The 16,854-nt window shown below is 45.3% G+C and overlaps 1 protein-coding gene across 5 annotated transcripts in view; it reads left to right on the top strand.

The window, feature by feature from the left end:
- The window catches only part of LOC121582515 (mediator of RNA polymerase II transcription subunit 13-like), an 80,080-nt gene that overhangs the window by 51,735 nt on the left and 11,491 nt on the right, over positions 1-16,854 (top strand). The window contains exons 5-16 of one of the 5 annotated variants that reach the window (XM_045225121.1): positions 5,445-5,590; positions 5,954-6,187; positions 8,344-8,508; positions 8,919-9,075; positions 9,200-9,304; positions 9,619-10,284; positions 10,424-10,634; positions 14,379-14,454; positions 14,578-14,705; positions 14,903-14,975; positions 15,376-15,593; positions 16,632-16,846. In XM_045225121.1, the coding sequence (XP_045081056.1) occupies positions 5,445-5,590; positions 5,954-6,187; positions 8,344-8,508; positions 8,919-9,075; positions 9,200-9,304; positions 9,619-10,284; positions 10,424-10,634; positions 14,379-14,454; positions 14,578-14,705; positions 14,903-14,975; positions 15,376-15,593; positions 16,632-16,846 (2,394 nt within the window). Of the gene's footprint in view, positions 1-5,444; positions 5,591-5,953; positions 6,188-8,343; positions 8,509-8,918; positions 9,076-9,199; positions 9,305-9,618; positions 10,285-10,423; positions 10,635-14,378; positions 14,455-14,577; positions 14,706-14,884; positions 14,976-15,372; positions 15,594-16,631; positions 16,847-16,854 lie in introns of all 5 variants that reach the window. The other 4 variants (XM_045225120.1, XM_045225119.1, XM_045225122.1 and 1 more) reach the window with 4 other exon arrangements.

The following is a 16,854-nucleotide window of genomic DNA, read 5'->3' as shown; positions in this document are numbered from 1 at the left end:
CGGAGATTCACATTTTCTCTAGTCTGTATAAATGCACATGGTGTGCTTAGTATGCATATGAGTGTGGATAATGAAATCTAGCCAGAACACAATCTCATTACTCATCCTCTCTCTCTCTCTCTCTCTCTCTCTCTCTCTCTCTCTCTCTCTCTCTCTCTCTCTCTCTCTCTCTCTCTCTCTCTCTCTCTCTCTCTCTCTCTCTCTCTCTCCCTCTCTCTCTCTCCCTCTCACTCACCATTATTCAGACCCCCCAGTGGTGCTGGTCCATGTTGTGTGGCAGGCTGCTCAGTGTGGTGCCAATGACACAGGAACACATGTCGTCACCTCGTAGACATCACCAGTGGCTCTCGTACGGAACAAAGCCATGCTCGGTGTATGCATTGAATCATACGTACATGTGTTCAAACAACCTTGCTGTGATATGTAGGGCTCTTAGGTAAGACAAATACATGTGGGCACACACACACACACACACACTCACAGATGCATGTATGCACACACACACAGACACACACACACACAGATGCGTGCATGCACACACAAACACACACATACACACATTGTCAAAGACTCCAGCCACCCTAGTCATAGACAATTCTCTCTGCTATCGGCAAGCGGTACCGGAGCGCCAAGTCTAGGTCCAAAAGGCTTCTTAACAGCTTCTACCCCCAAGCCATAAGACTCCTGAACAGCTAATCATGGCTACCCGGACTATTTGCATTGTCCCCCCCACCCCACCCCCTCTTTTACGCTGCTGCTACTCTGTTTATTATCTATGCATAGTCACTTTAACTCTACCCACATGTACATATTACCTCAATTACCTCGACTAACCAGTGCCCCCGCACATTGACTCTGTACAGGTACCCCCTGTATATAGCCTCCTTACTGTTATTTTATTTTACTGCTGCTCTTTAATTATTTGTTCTTTTTATTTTTTACTTAAAACTGCATTGTTGGTTAAGGGCTTGTAAATAAGCATTTCACTGTAAGGTCTACACCTGTTGTATTCAGCACATGTGGCAAATACAATTTGATTTGATTTGATTTGAGATGCATGCATGCATGCACACACACCACACACACACACACACACACACACACACATGGTCCCGGGGACAGTAGATGGAGTGGCCGTGTATGGGTTCTCTCCTGCTCTGCAGTGTGTGATTGATTTGAGCATAAAAGCATTAATTGTGCTCAGTACCAAGCCATTAAACCTGGCTGTGATCTCAGCGTTAAGTGTGGAGGAATCTGAGTGTGTGTGGCGCTGAATTATTCACCTCCCCCTCTCTCCTCTTTCTCTCTCTCCTTCTCTCTCGCCTCTATTTTTCTCGCTCGCTCGCTCACCCATTCTCTCTCCTCTCTCTAGCTCTCTTTCTCTCCTTGCTGCTCTCGCTTCCTCGCCACTCTTTTCGCTCTCTCCTCCCTCTCTCTCTACCTCCAGTGTTGTCAGCCCCAGGGCTAGGCTCCACCATCACTCCTGTTCATTTATTAATACCCGGCTCATTCAGCACACAGCACATCTCCGCCTAGCCTGCCTGCCTGCCTGCCACTGAGCATTGTATGGCACACAGCACTGCCTAAGCACCCCCTAGGAGGCAGGCAGGAAACCCAATGTCCACACACACTGACACACACATGCTTACTGTGCAGAAAAATGCCATTTGCAAAGGACAGGCTGCATCAATCTCACTGTTGTATGACTCTCTGTTTTGGTAGATCCTCTCATGGTCAGTCAAGAGCCATTTTGATCTTGTCAGTGAGTACGGTTACATGCACATAATAATGCGATTGTTGTGGATAGTCAGATTAATATAACAGTTTGATTAAAAACGTTTACATGCGGGCCTCATGAGCGGCGCAGCGGTCTAAGGCACTGCATCGCAGTGCTAGAGGCGTCACTACTGACTCGTGTTCGATCCCAGGCTGTGTCGCAGCCGGCTGCGACCGGGAGACCCATGAGGCGACACACAATTGGCCCAGCGTCGTCTGGGTTAGGGGAGGGTTCGGCAGGCCGGGATGTCCTTGTCCCATCTCGCTCTAGCGACTTCTTGTGGCGGGACGGGTGCATACACGCTGACTTCGGTCGCCAGTTGTACGGTGTTTCCTCCGACACATTGCGGCTGGCTTCCGGGTTAAGCGAGCAGTGCGGCTTGGCAGGGCCGTGTTTCGGAGGACGCATGGCTCTCGCCTCTCACGAGTCCGTATGGGAGTTGCAGCAATGGGACAAGACTAATTACCAATTGGGGAGAAAAAAGGGGTACATTTTTTTTTTTTTTAAGTAACTTGGCATGCTTTGCAAGAAGAACGATTTCCCTAATAATCCTGTTTACATGGACACATCTGAAATCAGGCTACCTGATGGGACTTTGGTAAATGCAGAAAATCGCCAATCAAAATAAACCTTTTACCACAGCGACCATGTTATTTTTGAGAAGCATATTTCATTGTGAGTTCGGAGATATATAGTTTCTACTTCTAAAATGCATACATTCAGTTGTTCCGAACTTACTCCACTCGTGCTAAAGAGGGAGGCTGGCTCGGCTGGTGCTAGCACATGAGCAGATCAAATACACTGCTGGAACGCTGAGTAGCCTTTCCTGCAGTCAAATGACCTAGTGGCCTCATGGGTGGAATGTTATTAATATTTTTCATAATTTCATAATTATAAACATTTAGTATTTTTACGCTGAAAATCCGGTGTGTCTATGTCAAGCGGTTTTGTTATATTTCAGTCTTCTGTGATATATATAAAGTGTAATATTGGGATGCAAACTCAACATTTAATACATTTCAACTCTATATCTGACATGGTACAGGTGTCTTCTTTTTTTAAGCTCATAACCATGTGTGTGAGGTGTATACTTTTATTTCAAAGTAGACCCTGATTTAGCCCACCGCAGTAAAAGGTAAAGGCGTTTACATGTCCTAATAATTTGAAAGACTGCTCAGAAAACCATGTGTTTTAATCGGTGTATGCTTACTTCGATTATGACCTTACTGGGATTAAGATAAGCAGAGTAAGGTGTTACATGACTATTGCATAATCTGCCTACTGCCACAATCTGTTTAATATCGAATTATTCCTGTGCAAGTAAACGTACTCAGTCTGTGTTGTTGCCTGAAATGGAGCAAAGCATTATCTTCTGATTGTTGTGATTACCTACAGTACATTGTCCTTATTGTTATCATACCCTATATTGTGGAAATAGTTGGTACAGTATAACCACTGTATGTGCTCTAGTAGATTTACCAAGGTAAACTCACAGTGCTGTTAGCCAGTCAGTCTGGGCTGTAGACTTTCAGCTTACATCCCCCTGCCACACTGTTGAAATATGAAAAGACTCAGCCAGTGTTCTGACTACTGGATGTTCCACGCACTCAGTAGAGACAAGGAGGGAGGGGAGAAGCCAGCTAGTGAGCTGGGCGGTGATCTTTTAGGTTGGAAACGTTTTCATGGAGATTTCCCTCCCTCTCCTGCTCTGTCAGGAGAAAGGGTCACGGGGGAGTCATGGAAAGGACTAATGTGTGTTTTCGAAGGCAGCTCTTGGAAAAAAATGGAGCACCCCAGGAGATTGTCTCCTGCTTGAGTATAAACAGGGGGCTTGACTGTTGAGTAAATAGAATGACCAGTGTGAGGAGGAAATTGTGGGAGCTCCTTACACAATACTTATTAAAAGTGTATGGAGGCATTGGAAATGGAGACTCTCCAGAAGTGATAGAAAGTGTGTCAGAAGACAGTTGTCAAAGTTAGAGATTGTACTTATGGTTGATCAAATATTTTCAGTGTGTGAAACTAAGGGGAACAATACAAATAGAGAACCTCCTGTAGCTCAGTTGGTAGAGCATGGTGCTTGCAACGCCAGGGTTGTGGGTTCGATTGCCCTGGGGGGCCAGTATGAAAAATGTATGCACTCACTAACTGTAAGTCGCTCTGGATGAGAGCGTCTGCTAAATGACGTAAATGTAGAATAATTTTGTCTTAAGTAATTGTTTAATTTGACCACCTAGAAATATAAATATGAAAACTGGAGCTGACAATTTTGAAGTTTAGCAAACCCTCCAATCATACTTACTGTCATTCTTATATTATTATGTTCCCTACAGTAGGGGAAGAACTTTAACCCTATTGCATTATTTTGTACACGACTGTATCCCAAAGGCCTGTCAACTGTTGTACTCTCATATGGATGACTTCACACTGGGCAAAGTCACCATAGGGAGGCAGCGTCAGACAACAAAGCATGCTTTTCATACAGTAGCTCCAACTTGGCTGAATATGTGCATTTGTGGGCGTGTGTGTGTGTTGTTGCTGGGCTGGATTGGACTCTTGACTACAGACTATCCCCTGAAGGTGCTCCTCACGGCTATAAATAGCTCTTCATGTGGCATTAAGTAAGGGGGTGGAGGGGAGCGACATTTATTTTTTAAATAAAGAAAAAGATATATTACATGTGCTAAAGAGATCTAAATGATTGAGATGGGAGGTGTAGAGGCCAGTGTGGCCTCATGGCCTGATGCAGCAGCTGGAACATCAGGAAGTGTGTGTGTTTGTGTGTGTTTGTGTGTGTGTGTGTGCCTCAGTGTGTGTGTCAGTGTGTGTCTCAGTGTGTGAGTCTGGATAGCAGTTCTGGAACAGCCTGCTGTTATGATGGTATGCTTTTCTTGGTGAGCTTGAGGAATGTTTATGTAGCTGAGAAACTGGCCTCTCTACCTAATCACTCAGCGCCATCTTCAGGCCACATCAACAGTGAATAACATACCCTGAGATATTATCCGTATGGCCCAGAGATATTACATAGGCACTAGGCAGCAGGGTAATCACATGGAGATTACATGCTGAGTTTATTGTCTACTGGTTTATAAGCCTGGCCAGACAGGCGATGGGGTTTATAGATTAAAAATGTACATCAATGGAACAATCTGGTGGTTAATGATGTCCAGCCCACCCTCAGTTATAGATCACAATAATGGATTAGCTATTACATGTGTGATAAAACAAAGACCACCGTGATAAACTGTACCAGGAAGTGTACTAAAGAGTAGAGGCCATACATATACATTATGTCACTTTAATCAATCATAGGTAAATTAGGATTTATTCCTGCAATAAGGACCTACAGTATATGACGGAAGATGAACGATAAGCTTATATGCTTTTATGAAAAGCTTTGTATTTTCAAAGACACATTAAGTCTGTTTTCTCACCTACAGTATGTACAAATCTGCAGCTCACTATTACTCATCTGTAGTTACCATGGGGAGCTAACGGCATCCCTGTTACCATAGTAACTACATGGTATAACTGCAACTTAGTGCAAAGTGCCAGAAATGTTGTCTCTATAATGTCTCTCTCTATGTTGTCTCTGAAAAGTATTTACTGCATAGAGACTGTATATGACTGACATTGTCTCTGTGTCTCTCTCTATCTGTCTCTACAGTGAGCACCTATCATGCTCCTTCACCTTCTTCCTGCATGGGGAGAGTAATGTGTGCACCAGCGTAGAGATCGCCCAACACCAGCCTGCCTACCACATCACTGACGACCACATCCGCCTGGCCCAGACCTCCTCAGCCCCTGTACAAGGTGAGACACACCCAGGGAAACAGAGAGACGTAAGAGCCAACCCACTGGATGTCTTTACCCGCCTCTGTTTTAGCCTGAGCATCACTGTCATAACTATGTGTATTATCAAATCTCTGAATCTGAACATGACATTGGTCCTTTCTGATATAATGCACCTCTGTGCTCCTCTCTCTGACTATCTATTCTATCTACCTATCTATGTGTCTGTCTCTACTTCTACCTATCTATGTGTCTGTCTCTACTTCTACCTATCTATGTGTCTGTCTCTACTTCTACCTATCTATGTGTCTGTGCTCCTATCTGTATGTCCATCTATCTGACTCTATGTCTGTCTGTCCATCCCTCCACCCGTTGCCCCTGCAGTGATCCTGAGTCCGTATGGTCTAGCGGGCTCTCTGACGGGCCAGGCCTATAAGATGAGTGACCAAGCCGTGAGGAAGCTGATGGAGGAGTGGAGCTACTTCTACCCCATGGTGCTGCAGCACCACAGAAAGGGAGGCACAGGGGGTGCCGGCACGGGGGGCATGGGTGCAGAGAGGGAGGGCACTGACCCACCATTTGACCCCCACAGACATGTGGCCGTCGAGGTCATCGTAGGTATGTATGGGAACGCTCTAAACACTCTTGCTACCAGGGCCGGCTCTAGCCTTTTGGGGGCCATAAGTGAGATTTGGTTGGGGGCCCCCCAGCAAGCGGGCACATTTTATTTTATTTTTAAACTAATTTCCTGCAATTCTAACCATTTTTTGCCATGGGGTGGAGAGAAATATTAGCCTTTTTTAATATGATCTGAGTGAGAGTGACTAACAAAATCAATGTGGGCCGCCTGGAGGTCAGGGCCCCTGGACACGTGCCCTGGTCGGTATTCCGCCATGATTACTACAAGTTTAGATAACTGGCTAGACTAACTTACCAATCAAAAAATTGTTATCTGATTGAGTGACTGTCAGTGACTGACAAAACAAGAGAAAAACTGCTCATGCACAACCAAATGTAGAACTTGCACCTTGTGTATTCTACTATTCTAACTCAACAGTAAGTTGAGACCCGACTGAGTTCCTAAACTTCCCACTCGGGAGCGGCCGCTTATGTCGCTTATGCCTGGAGCCGGCCCTGCTTGCTACCTTTGAATGTAACTGAATGGACACACTTTGCTGTATATACATTGTTACGACCTGGCTCATAGTTCGTAACAACGCGCATGACTTAAATGTAAAAAGGAATACATTTATTAAACTAAATAATAATAAATACAAAAATGTAACATAAGTTGTGGACGTCTGTAGGATCAGTCGTATGCAGTGTATGCAGTGTGTGGAGAGGGTGTTGTATGGTGAAAACAGAAGAAAAAAATGAAGGTGGTGGAAGCCAGCCTGCCAGTCAGGGAAGAGAGTGTTGACTGATGTGGCCAGCCTTTATAGCCTGCAGGCCAAGCCTGCCCAGGTGCGCCACATCAGCTGATGATCCTCCCAGCTCTGCCCACTGGCCTCCTGCAACAAGCAGACTACCAAACAGGAGATCCCAGCAGACAGAGTGGGAGGGATGTCACAACATTTACACTGAGTGTACAAAACATTAGGAACACCTGCTCTTTCCATGACATAGACTGACCAGGTGAATCCAGGTGAGAGCTATGATCCCTTATTGATGTCACTTGTTAAATCCACTTCAATCAGTGTATATAAAGGGGAGGAGACAGGTTAAAGAAGGATTCTTAAGCCTTGAGACAATTAAGACATGGATTGTGTATGTGTCATTCAGAGGGTGAATGGGCAAGACAAGAAATGTAAGTGCCTTCGAACAAGGTATGGTAGTAGGTGCCAGACGCACCGGTTTGTGTCAAGAACTGACACGCTGCTGGGTTTTTCACGCTCAACAGTTTCCCGTGTGTATCAAGAATGGTCCACCACCCAAAGGTCATCCAGCCAACTTGCCACAACTGTGGGAACAACATGGGCCAGCATCCCTGTGGAATGCTTTCGACACCTTGTAGAGTCCATGCCCCAACGAATTGAGTCAGTTCTGATAGCAAAAGGGGGGGGGGGTGATCCTAATGTTTGGTATACTCAGTGTACGTGTATGAACAATAGGCTATGGGTGATAGTAGGTTATTGGTGAAGTGTATTGGTATGGTGTTACTGAAATGTATTATCATTATCACACCTAAAGAGGGAACAACAGAGAACAACAGCTCTTCATCGATTTTAGTCTCAGCTTTGATTGCAGATTCATTGTCTGTTTGAGGCTAAATGATACTGGAGGTGGTTAATTAGTGGTGGATCCAGTGTTCTTAAGGGGGTAGTGTTATGTATCTCAGAGTGCATTGAGGTAAGGAGGAAAGACTAGAGGAGAGGAGAGAAGGAGAGAGGAATGGAGGGGAGGAGTGGAGAGAGGAGGAGAGGAGGGGAGGAGAGGAGAGGAGAGATTGGGAGAAGATGAGAGAAGCGGAGGGGAGAGGAGGAGAAAAGAGGAGCTTAGTGAAACTCCAGGGAGTGACGGATACACAACATGGTGTAATCAGCCCATCGACTGGCTGCCAAGCCCATCGACTGGCTGCCTGACCCCTCATCATTGATTAGAACTGATTGAAATCGGACCTCCCTAAGCCCCAGTACCAGACAGCTGCTGTAGGCCATGCAATGATAAACCAATGCAGTGTGTATTGGCCACAGAAGGAGTGTGTGGGGTGGATATGAGTGCATCTGTGTGAGTGTGTGAGGGGATTTAAACTCTACTCTTTCATCTTCTTTTAGGTGGTGTGAGGATGATCTACCCAGCAGCCTTTGTGCTGGTTGCACATGGCGACCTGCCTGTGGAGCAGCCCCCACCCGCCCCCGGAGCCCAGGGGCTCAGCAGAGACCCCTCCCACTGTAGCATCCCCCTCACCCCCCCCACCTCACCTGAACAGCCCTGCTCAGGTACTGGATGCCTCTACTACCACGCCATATCATCATCATAAACTCCAGAACTTGACCCTAAATAATTGCGTACCCAAAATGACTCTGAATCAGCTCTATTTGCACAACAGCAAAATAACTCAATACTGCAATCCATAACCAAACTCTAAATGCAATAAAATCTATAATCAACATTGAATGAAGTCTGCTTGATGAATATCTAACAAATTATGAGATAAAACAGCTGATACAAACAAACAAACTAATGATGCTATAGCTGCAGAGTTGTTCTTGAGTGTCTGATTGCAATCTTTCAATATCTCAAGAGTCCTAGTAAAGTGTCTCCTGCCATGCACTTTTAAGACATCCACCCACAGCCTTGCCAATGGGAACAAACTCCAGTGAATAATGTCATCTGTTGTTTATTTCAGCAGACAGTGGCTTTGTGACAGTGTCCAGCGTCCTCCCTGCCCAGGAGAGTGCAATGGGGGCCACCAACCACAGCCCAAAGCATTCTGGGAAGAAACTGACCAATCAGGTGGTGCATCAGGCGTGGAAGGAGTGTTATCTCAACCAACTGCAACACAAGTGAGTGCCCAGAGAGGCTGCTGGCTAACCAGGGCACAGCTCCAGACACAGCACTGTTTATCTCTTGGCATCTGCGGTGGGATTGTTATTGTTGATGTGCAGTGACACAACTTTGTGCCCACAGATGCAGTGTGCCCAGTAGCGTGACGCTAAAGAAGGAGGCGCCAAACGGGGTGACCACGTGGGACTTCACCGACCCAGGGGAGAGGGCACCCTGCAGCTGCTCCAGGTTGGCATCAGGGGGTAGTGCCCCAGCTGTTTAGCACTGCAGCATGGCACCACCCAGCTAGACATCTGGGCTTCATTTTAAAGCATATTGAAATTGAATATTGCGTATTGATTATGTAGAAATAATGTGAACATTGTGAAAATATACTGTATGTATATGTATTAAATGTACTGTGTTGATATGATATGATATGATGTAGACAAGTTCTCATAAGTTGCTACACATAGTTGAAAGTGTTCAGTATGTTTAAGAACAGAATCCTCACCTGTCACACTAGTTCTGGCTGCCATCTGATCCTGTTTCTCTTCCTGAAGGTTAAAGCAGCAGCAGAAACAACAGCAGCAGATCAACACCTCCTCTGCCAACCCTCTGTCTGGTGCCAACACCACCCCCTCCTCCGGCCCAGCCCTCCCCCCTCCCTCCCTGCCTAAGCACAAGGCCACGGACAAGTCTGAGAAACCCGACAAACAGCCCAAGAGGGTCGCCGCCATGACCCCCTTCCACCACCGCCTCTCTGTGGGCCAGGAGGCCTGCCTGGAACAAGACTCCAGTGGAGGGTCCCAGCTCGTCCTAGTCGCCCTGGACCCTCCCCTGGATCCCATGCCCAGCTGCAAGTACCCCAAGCCCCTCTCAGCTGGCAGGAAAGCCCCCCAGTCCCTGCTCCACTCTCCCGTATCCCCATTACCCCCCACGCTCAGCCCCCATCCGCGGGTGGGGCAGGACCCCGAGGTACTGGACGCCCCTGTGGGCATGGCCCCCTGTCCAGACGGGGCATCAGGGCTGGTGGTGATGGAGCCCAGTGAGACGGCTCTCTATGCAGCCCCTCTGGGGCCCAGAGAGAGGGATGCTGGGGTGTGCTGGTGGAGGGGCTTCAGGACTCCCAGGGCTGATAAGGCTGAGTTCAGGCCTCCAGAGCTGCCCAGTGACAGAGTGGAATTAAAAACAGAGACACAGGCCACTGAGGGAGTTGCACTGAAGAGGTGAGAGAGAGAAAAAGCAGTTCATGAATGTAGAATCTAAAGACACACACTCCAGCATGCACACACGCAGGCACGCAAACACACACACATACACACACTTAAAGGATCTCTCTTAATTTCCTATCTAATTTCCCTCCAGACTATTCATGCAGACACAGAAGCGCTTCAAAATCTCAGAGGAGCGTGTTAGGGAACACATCCAGACCCTAGGTCTACTGCAGCAGCCTGGGGTGGAAGGGCTGGGGGACCCTGGGGACGACCCCTACGACTTCAAGGAGGGAGACATAGAGTACAGCTTCCCCACCTCCAAGAGACTGAAGGGCCGAGACCCTAGCAAGAGAGGCCCCAAGGTAAGTTTTTTATTTTTATTTTTATGATTATTATTGTTGGTGGATAGGGCTGTTACAGTGACTGTGTTACCGCCACAGTCAAATTCCAAGTGATAGTTTAGTCATGGTAACTAGGCTTCTCCAAGGTCTGATGATGCTGCTGGTCATTAGTAGCCTACCAAACTTGCTAACTGTCTGGAACTCAGCACTCTATTGTCCCTCTAATCACTCTGACATCAATGCAAATGTAATCGAAAATTAAATCAAACACTTTGTGAGAGCCCATGAGCTCATGTTGCGCAACATCTCTATAGGCTGTGCAATTGCGTGAGAAAACAGAGTTTTGATGGCATCTATTAAAAAGAGGAGGATACCATCAGCTTTCTATAGGCTAGGCCTATTATATTTATTTCTCAACTTTTCTACTATTAAGCACATTGCTTCACTTTACAACAGGAGTATAGCCTACCTGGCTGGCATGAAAAGGAACCACGGGAAAAGCGTCCTCCATTCGCTATTTAAATGCATAGATTACATGTATTTTTGCCCCTGCCTCTGTTCCGAGACATGTGCATGATAATGGTCCATTCTAAATCCAAACTAATTTCACACATATATTATTTATTATATGTAAAGACAAGATTAAATCAAGAATAGTCTGATGGGTGACAATAATAGCCTATCACTTGTGAATGATGCCTAGCTTGTGTGCAGTAAGGCAAGAAACAGCGCATGCCTTTTTTTGCGACTTTTTCAAATCATAGTCACACACCCCTGTACCCTAGCCCATAGGCCTATATGTTTTGATAAGGTTTGTATCACAACTAAAGTGGCCAAATAACTTCTTAAAATTAAGCACATCAATCCGCTTTACAACCGGTGTACAGTCGTTGTCAAAAGTTTTGAGAATGACACAAATATAAATTTCAGTTTTTATGATGGCAATTTGCATATACTGCAGAATGTTATGAAGAGTGATCAGATGAATTGCAATTAATTGCAAAGTCCCTCTTTGCCATGAAAATGAACTTAATCCCCAAAAAACATTTCCACTGCATTTCAGCCATGCCACAAAAGGACCAGCTGACATCATGTCAGTGATTCTCTCGTTAACTCAGGTGAGAGTGTTGACGAGGACAAGGCTGGAGATCACTCTGTCATGCTGATTGAGTTAGAATAACAGACTGGAAGCTTTAAAAGGAGGGTGGTGCTTGAAATCATTGTTCTTCCTCTGTTAACCATGGTTACCTGCAAGGAAACACGTGCCGTCATCATTGCTTTGCACAAAAAGTGCTTCACAGGCAGGGATATTGCTGCTAGTAAGATTGCACCTAAATCAACCATTTATCGGATCATCAAGAACTTCAAGGAGAGAGGTTCAATTGTTGTGAAGAAGGCTTCAGGGCGCCCAAGAAAGTCCAGCAAGCACCAGGACCGTCTCCTAAAGTTGATTAAGCTGCGGGATCGAGACACCACCAGTGCAGAGCTTGCTCAGGAATGGCAGCAGGCAGGTGTGAGTGCATCTGCACGCACAGTGAGGCGAAGACTTTTGGAGTATGGCCTGGTGTCAAGAAGGGCAGCGAGGAAGCCACTTCTCTCCAGGAAAAACATCAGGGACAGACTGATATTCTGGAAAAAGGTACAGGGATTGGACTGCTGAGGACTGGGGTAACGTCATTTTCTCTGATTAATCCCCTTTCCGATTGTTTGGGGCATCCGGAAAAAAGCTTGTCTGGAGAAGACAAGGTGAGCGCTACCATCAGTCCTGTGTCATGCCAACAGTAAAGCATCCAGAGACCATTCATGTGTGGGGTTGCTTCTCAGCCAAGGGAGTGGGCTCACTCACAATTTTGCCTAAGAACACAGCTATGAATAAAGAATGGTACCAACACATCCTCCGAGAGCAACTTCTCCCAACCATCCAAGAACAGTTTGGTGACGAACAATGCCTTTTCCAGCATGATTGAGCACCTTGCCATAAGGCAAAATTGATAACTAAGTGGCTCGGGGAACAAAACATAGAAATGTTGGGTCTATGGCCAGGAAACTCCCCAGACCTTAATCCCATTGAGAACTTGTGGTCAATCCTCAAGAGGCGGGTGGACAAACAAAAACCCACAAATTCTGACAAACTCCAAGTATTGATTATGCAAGAATGGGCAACCATCAGTCAGGATGTGGCCCAGAAGTTAATTGACAGCATGCCATGGCGGATTGCAGAGGTCTTGAAAAAGAAGGGTCAACACTGCAAATATTGACTCTTTGCATAAACTTAATATAATTGTCAATAAAAGCCTTTGACACTTATGGAATGCTTGTAATTATACTTCAGTATACCATATTAACATCTGACAAAAATATCTCATAACACTGAAACAGCAAACTTTGTGAAGAACAATACTTGTGTCATTCTCAAAACTTTTGACCACGACTGTAGAGCCTAACTGGCACATGAGTTTCAAGTTTGGGGAAGATCATTTTCACCATGAAAATGCACCTTTATAAGAAAGCATTACATGCATAATCGCATTTACGGTCACTTTTGAGAAGGGTGTTTTCCCGCTAATTTATTGCATTTTGGAACATTCGCACTTATAGCCTAGTGCAGTGTGTGCATTGCTGCGCTTATAATGTGAAGAAATAACCTAATAGTTTATCAACATTTTTAGCTAAACGTTCTGATCTGTTGCGAGTAGTTGCGTCCCCGATGTGTCTATCATCACTTGTAGCCTACTTCAGAGCTGAGATGCCTAAGGACCCGATCACGTGACAGGCATTGGCTAATAAGAGTTGAAATAGCTGAGAGAGCCATGTGAGTGAGAGGTGCTTCGGAGCACGCAGCTGGGAGAAGTGAATTATAATTATTATATTCAGCCCTTGAGCACAATGGCCACTGGCCGCAAAAGGCATGGATTTTTTAAAGGGGCATTACGGCCACACAAGGGGGATGCCGCTGGGAAATTCTAGGCATTATCAAGTGCTTGTCAAATTGTGAATGAGAGACTGAGGAAGTGTGTGCAGCCTGCACAAGAAACAAAGCAGATCTCATGCTTTTTATGCAACTTTTTTCAAATCATCATTAGATTCGTATCATGCAGCCTTAGAATGTATTAAAAATCAAAACATGTAGCTCAACATTTGTATCACAACTAAAGTTGCATAAATAACTCTAAATTAAGCATATAGGAGGACCTGTTTCTTTGTTAACCGCTCGACACAGAATAGCAGCATGTGCGCACTCCCTTAGAAATCGTTTGGAGAAAATATCCTCTATTTTATTCAGCTATGTTCAATTGTATTCTTCATAATATAAAATAATATAAAATAATGCAATGGAATTCTAAGCAAATCTTGTCTGCTAAATGAACTAGTGTAGCCCACAGCCATATGGTATAGCCAGATCAGGGCCTAACATAAGGACAACTCAGAGTATGCTATTCTGTTCTTCTGAAATAGCCAACATTTTCTTGATATCATGTTTCTTTAGACCTGTCTAAAATAAATAATGAATTTATTATGATGGTGTAGGCTATATTAAATTGATAAAATGTAGATGTTCCAAAGGTTTGCATTAGTGGCTTGTAGGCTATGCGTGGAAGCCAGGAGCTGCTAAATGTGTTTATGTTAATTAACCGTCAATTACAGTGAGACCGGCAGTTATTTGGTTGACAATCTCCTGCTGACAAAATGTAATGACCGCCACAGCCCTATTCATGGATACCCAAGCTTGAAGAGGAGAATAAACTAAATATAACTGTCTTCCAGGGAGAGGAGATCAGCAACGGTGCACTGCCTGATGGGAAAGACGCCATGTCCATCTTTAGCTCTGCCCCCAAAGCTGGTAAGGAGTTGAATGTTGACACTATATACATATTCTCTGCTAAATTCAATTTTTACCCCAACACATGTATTATGAGGTGTGTTCTTTGCGTTGTGTTTGAGGGTCTTGTTTGTGTGTTTCTAGATGATGACTCACCGCAGGATGACGAGGCGGCCAAAGCCCAAAACCCTCCTCTAACCAGGGAGACTGATCTGGTAGTCCTCATCTCAGACCTGGAGAACATCTTCGATGAGGATGAGGAGGAACTTGGGGTGAGACACATTTGAACAATTACTGGATGTCTAAAATCTGTTTCATTTTCATTTCCGCTTTGCACAAAGCGTTATACACTCATCATAATAATACATAATAGTATACTGTACTGTGCATGCCATTTAGCAGACACTTTTATCCAAGGAGTCTTACATATGTGTTGTATAATAATTTGTAGACTGCTTGCCCCAACCAGCACACAGCCAGGGTCCTGGTATCAGGAGGTGAAGACCGAAGGGAGGGGAGGGTGGCTGTGCCCTATCCTTCAAGTGAGTCCATCTTTACATGTACACATGTTCAGCAGTTAGTTTGTTATCTTATGCATGTTATCTTAGTTTAGTTTAGCATGATTCTAAGACCTGGGAATAATAATCTTTCTTGTTCTCCTCCTTCTCTCACGTCTTCTCTGCCTGTTTCTGTCTGTTTTATCTCTCGTTGTCCATCACCCTCTCTCTCTCTCTCTCTCTCCCTCTCTCTCTCTCCCTCTCTCTCTCCCTCTCTCTCTCTCTCTCTCTCTCTCTCTCCCTCCCTCTCTCTCTCTCTCTCTCTCTCTCTCTCTCTCTCTCTCTCTCTCTCTCTCTCTCCCTCTCCCTCTCTCTCTCTCTCTCTCTCTTTCTCTCTCTCTCTGTCTCTCTCCTCCCCCCATCCCTCTCTCTCTTCATTCAGCAGTAGCAGACCTCCAGCGGATGTTCCCCACACCCCCGTCCCTGGAGCAGCACCCAGCCTTCTCCCCCATCATGACATACCGCGACACCCCCAGCCAAGAGCCCCCAGCCCCCTCGGGGGGCTCCGACCACCCCCTGGGCCCCCTGTCCTCCACCCAGCTCCAGGAGTACCGGATGGAGGTGGAGGAAGGCATGGCCAGTCCTAAACATGAGGACATTAAGGTGAGGCACCACAGAAGCAATGGATTTACATATGATACTTTTTCACGAAGTAGTTTGTAGTGAACAATTTTTCAGAGTAACTTTAGGGTAGCTTTAGTGTAGCTTAACTTCTTCCAGTGTGAAGTAATTGGTAGCTTGGTAAACTATATTTTCAGAGTAGTTTCCCAAACACTGATGACCACTAACCATATTAACCAATTTGAATATATCAATCGGTTACATGATGTCACTTTTCATGGGACTTATCTCACTTTACAAAGTCAATCCCATTGCAATTTACTGTTCAAATATGGTAGAGTCAGTCTTTAATTGTCTATCATCAAGTTTTGCTGCACATACTACAAACTTAATCATTTCCATTCCTGTAATGTCATTGACTACAAATTGCAAGAACATATCACTTTGGGGTCATATGTTAACAGAATGTGTAATTTAGCCTATTAAACTAAAAAACGATGTATGTTTCAAGTGAGAATTAGGCAGGTCTGATACCAAAAAAGAAAGGAAATGATTGGCTACTTCACCCATACTTTATTTTCTTTTTGAAGAAAAAGTAATGTGTAGTTCCAGTAGTAAGCTACAGTGCTAAATGGCAAAAAAGTAATTAAGTAGTGAAAACACTAAATAGATTTGAATTGATCTCAACTACCACCAAGCTACAGCAAAATGTAGTTACATTACTAGTTGAACTAGATGTAGTTCACTACTCCACAACACTGGTGGTCGTATGATCAATGATATAATAGTGAAAAGGCTTAAAGTAAAGTAGCTACAGGGTACTATGCAGCCAACCTGTGTTAATGTAAACCTTAGCGCCTCATTTGATCTTGACTGATGTTGCTGTAGCATGTTTATACCTGCTGGGCTGGCCTGCTAGAGGGCTTACTGGTATGTGGAACCAAATACCTGAACCGCTCCTCACCACACAGCCTGTTTCAACTTGTGTCGATGTTAAGTGCTAATTGTCTCTCTGTGACACATTGTGAGACTGTGGGAACACATTTGCAATGAGCTCTCCTTCCCCATCCCCCTCTGCAGGACTTCTCATTTGTGTACCGTGTCCCATCTGTCCAGCCACAGATGGGCTGCTCCATGTTTGCTCCGCTGCGGACCCTCCCCAGCCAGTGTCTGCCCCCCCTCAAGGTGCCTGACCAGTGTTACTACCGGCCCTCCTGGGCCCTGCTGCCCAAGATGGAGCACTACTCCTCCCTGCCGCCCTCTCATCACGCCTCCTTCACCAGAGATGGATATGTGTAAGTAC

This window comes from Coregonus clupeaformis, chromosome 15 (assembly GCF_020615455.1).
Source record: "Coregonus clupeaformis isolate EN_2021a chromosome 15, ASM2061545v1, whole genome shotgun sequence".
In the NCBI taxonomy this organism is placed as follows: Eukaryota; Metazoa; Chordata; class Actinopteri; order Salmoniformes; family Salmonidae; genus Coregonus; species Coregonus clupeaformis.
The sequence above is the reverse complement of the archived record's forward strand: the minus strand, read 5'-3'. Positions and strand labels throughout refer to the sequence as shown.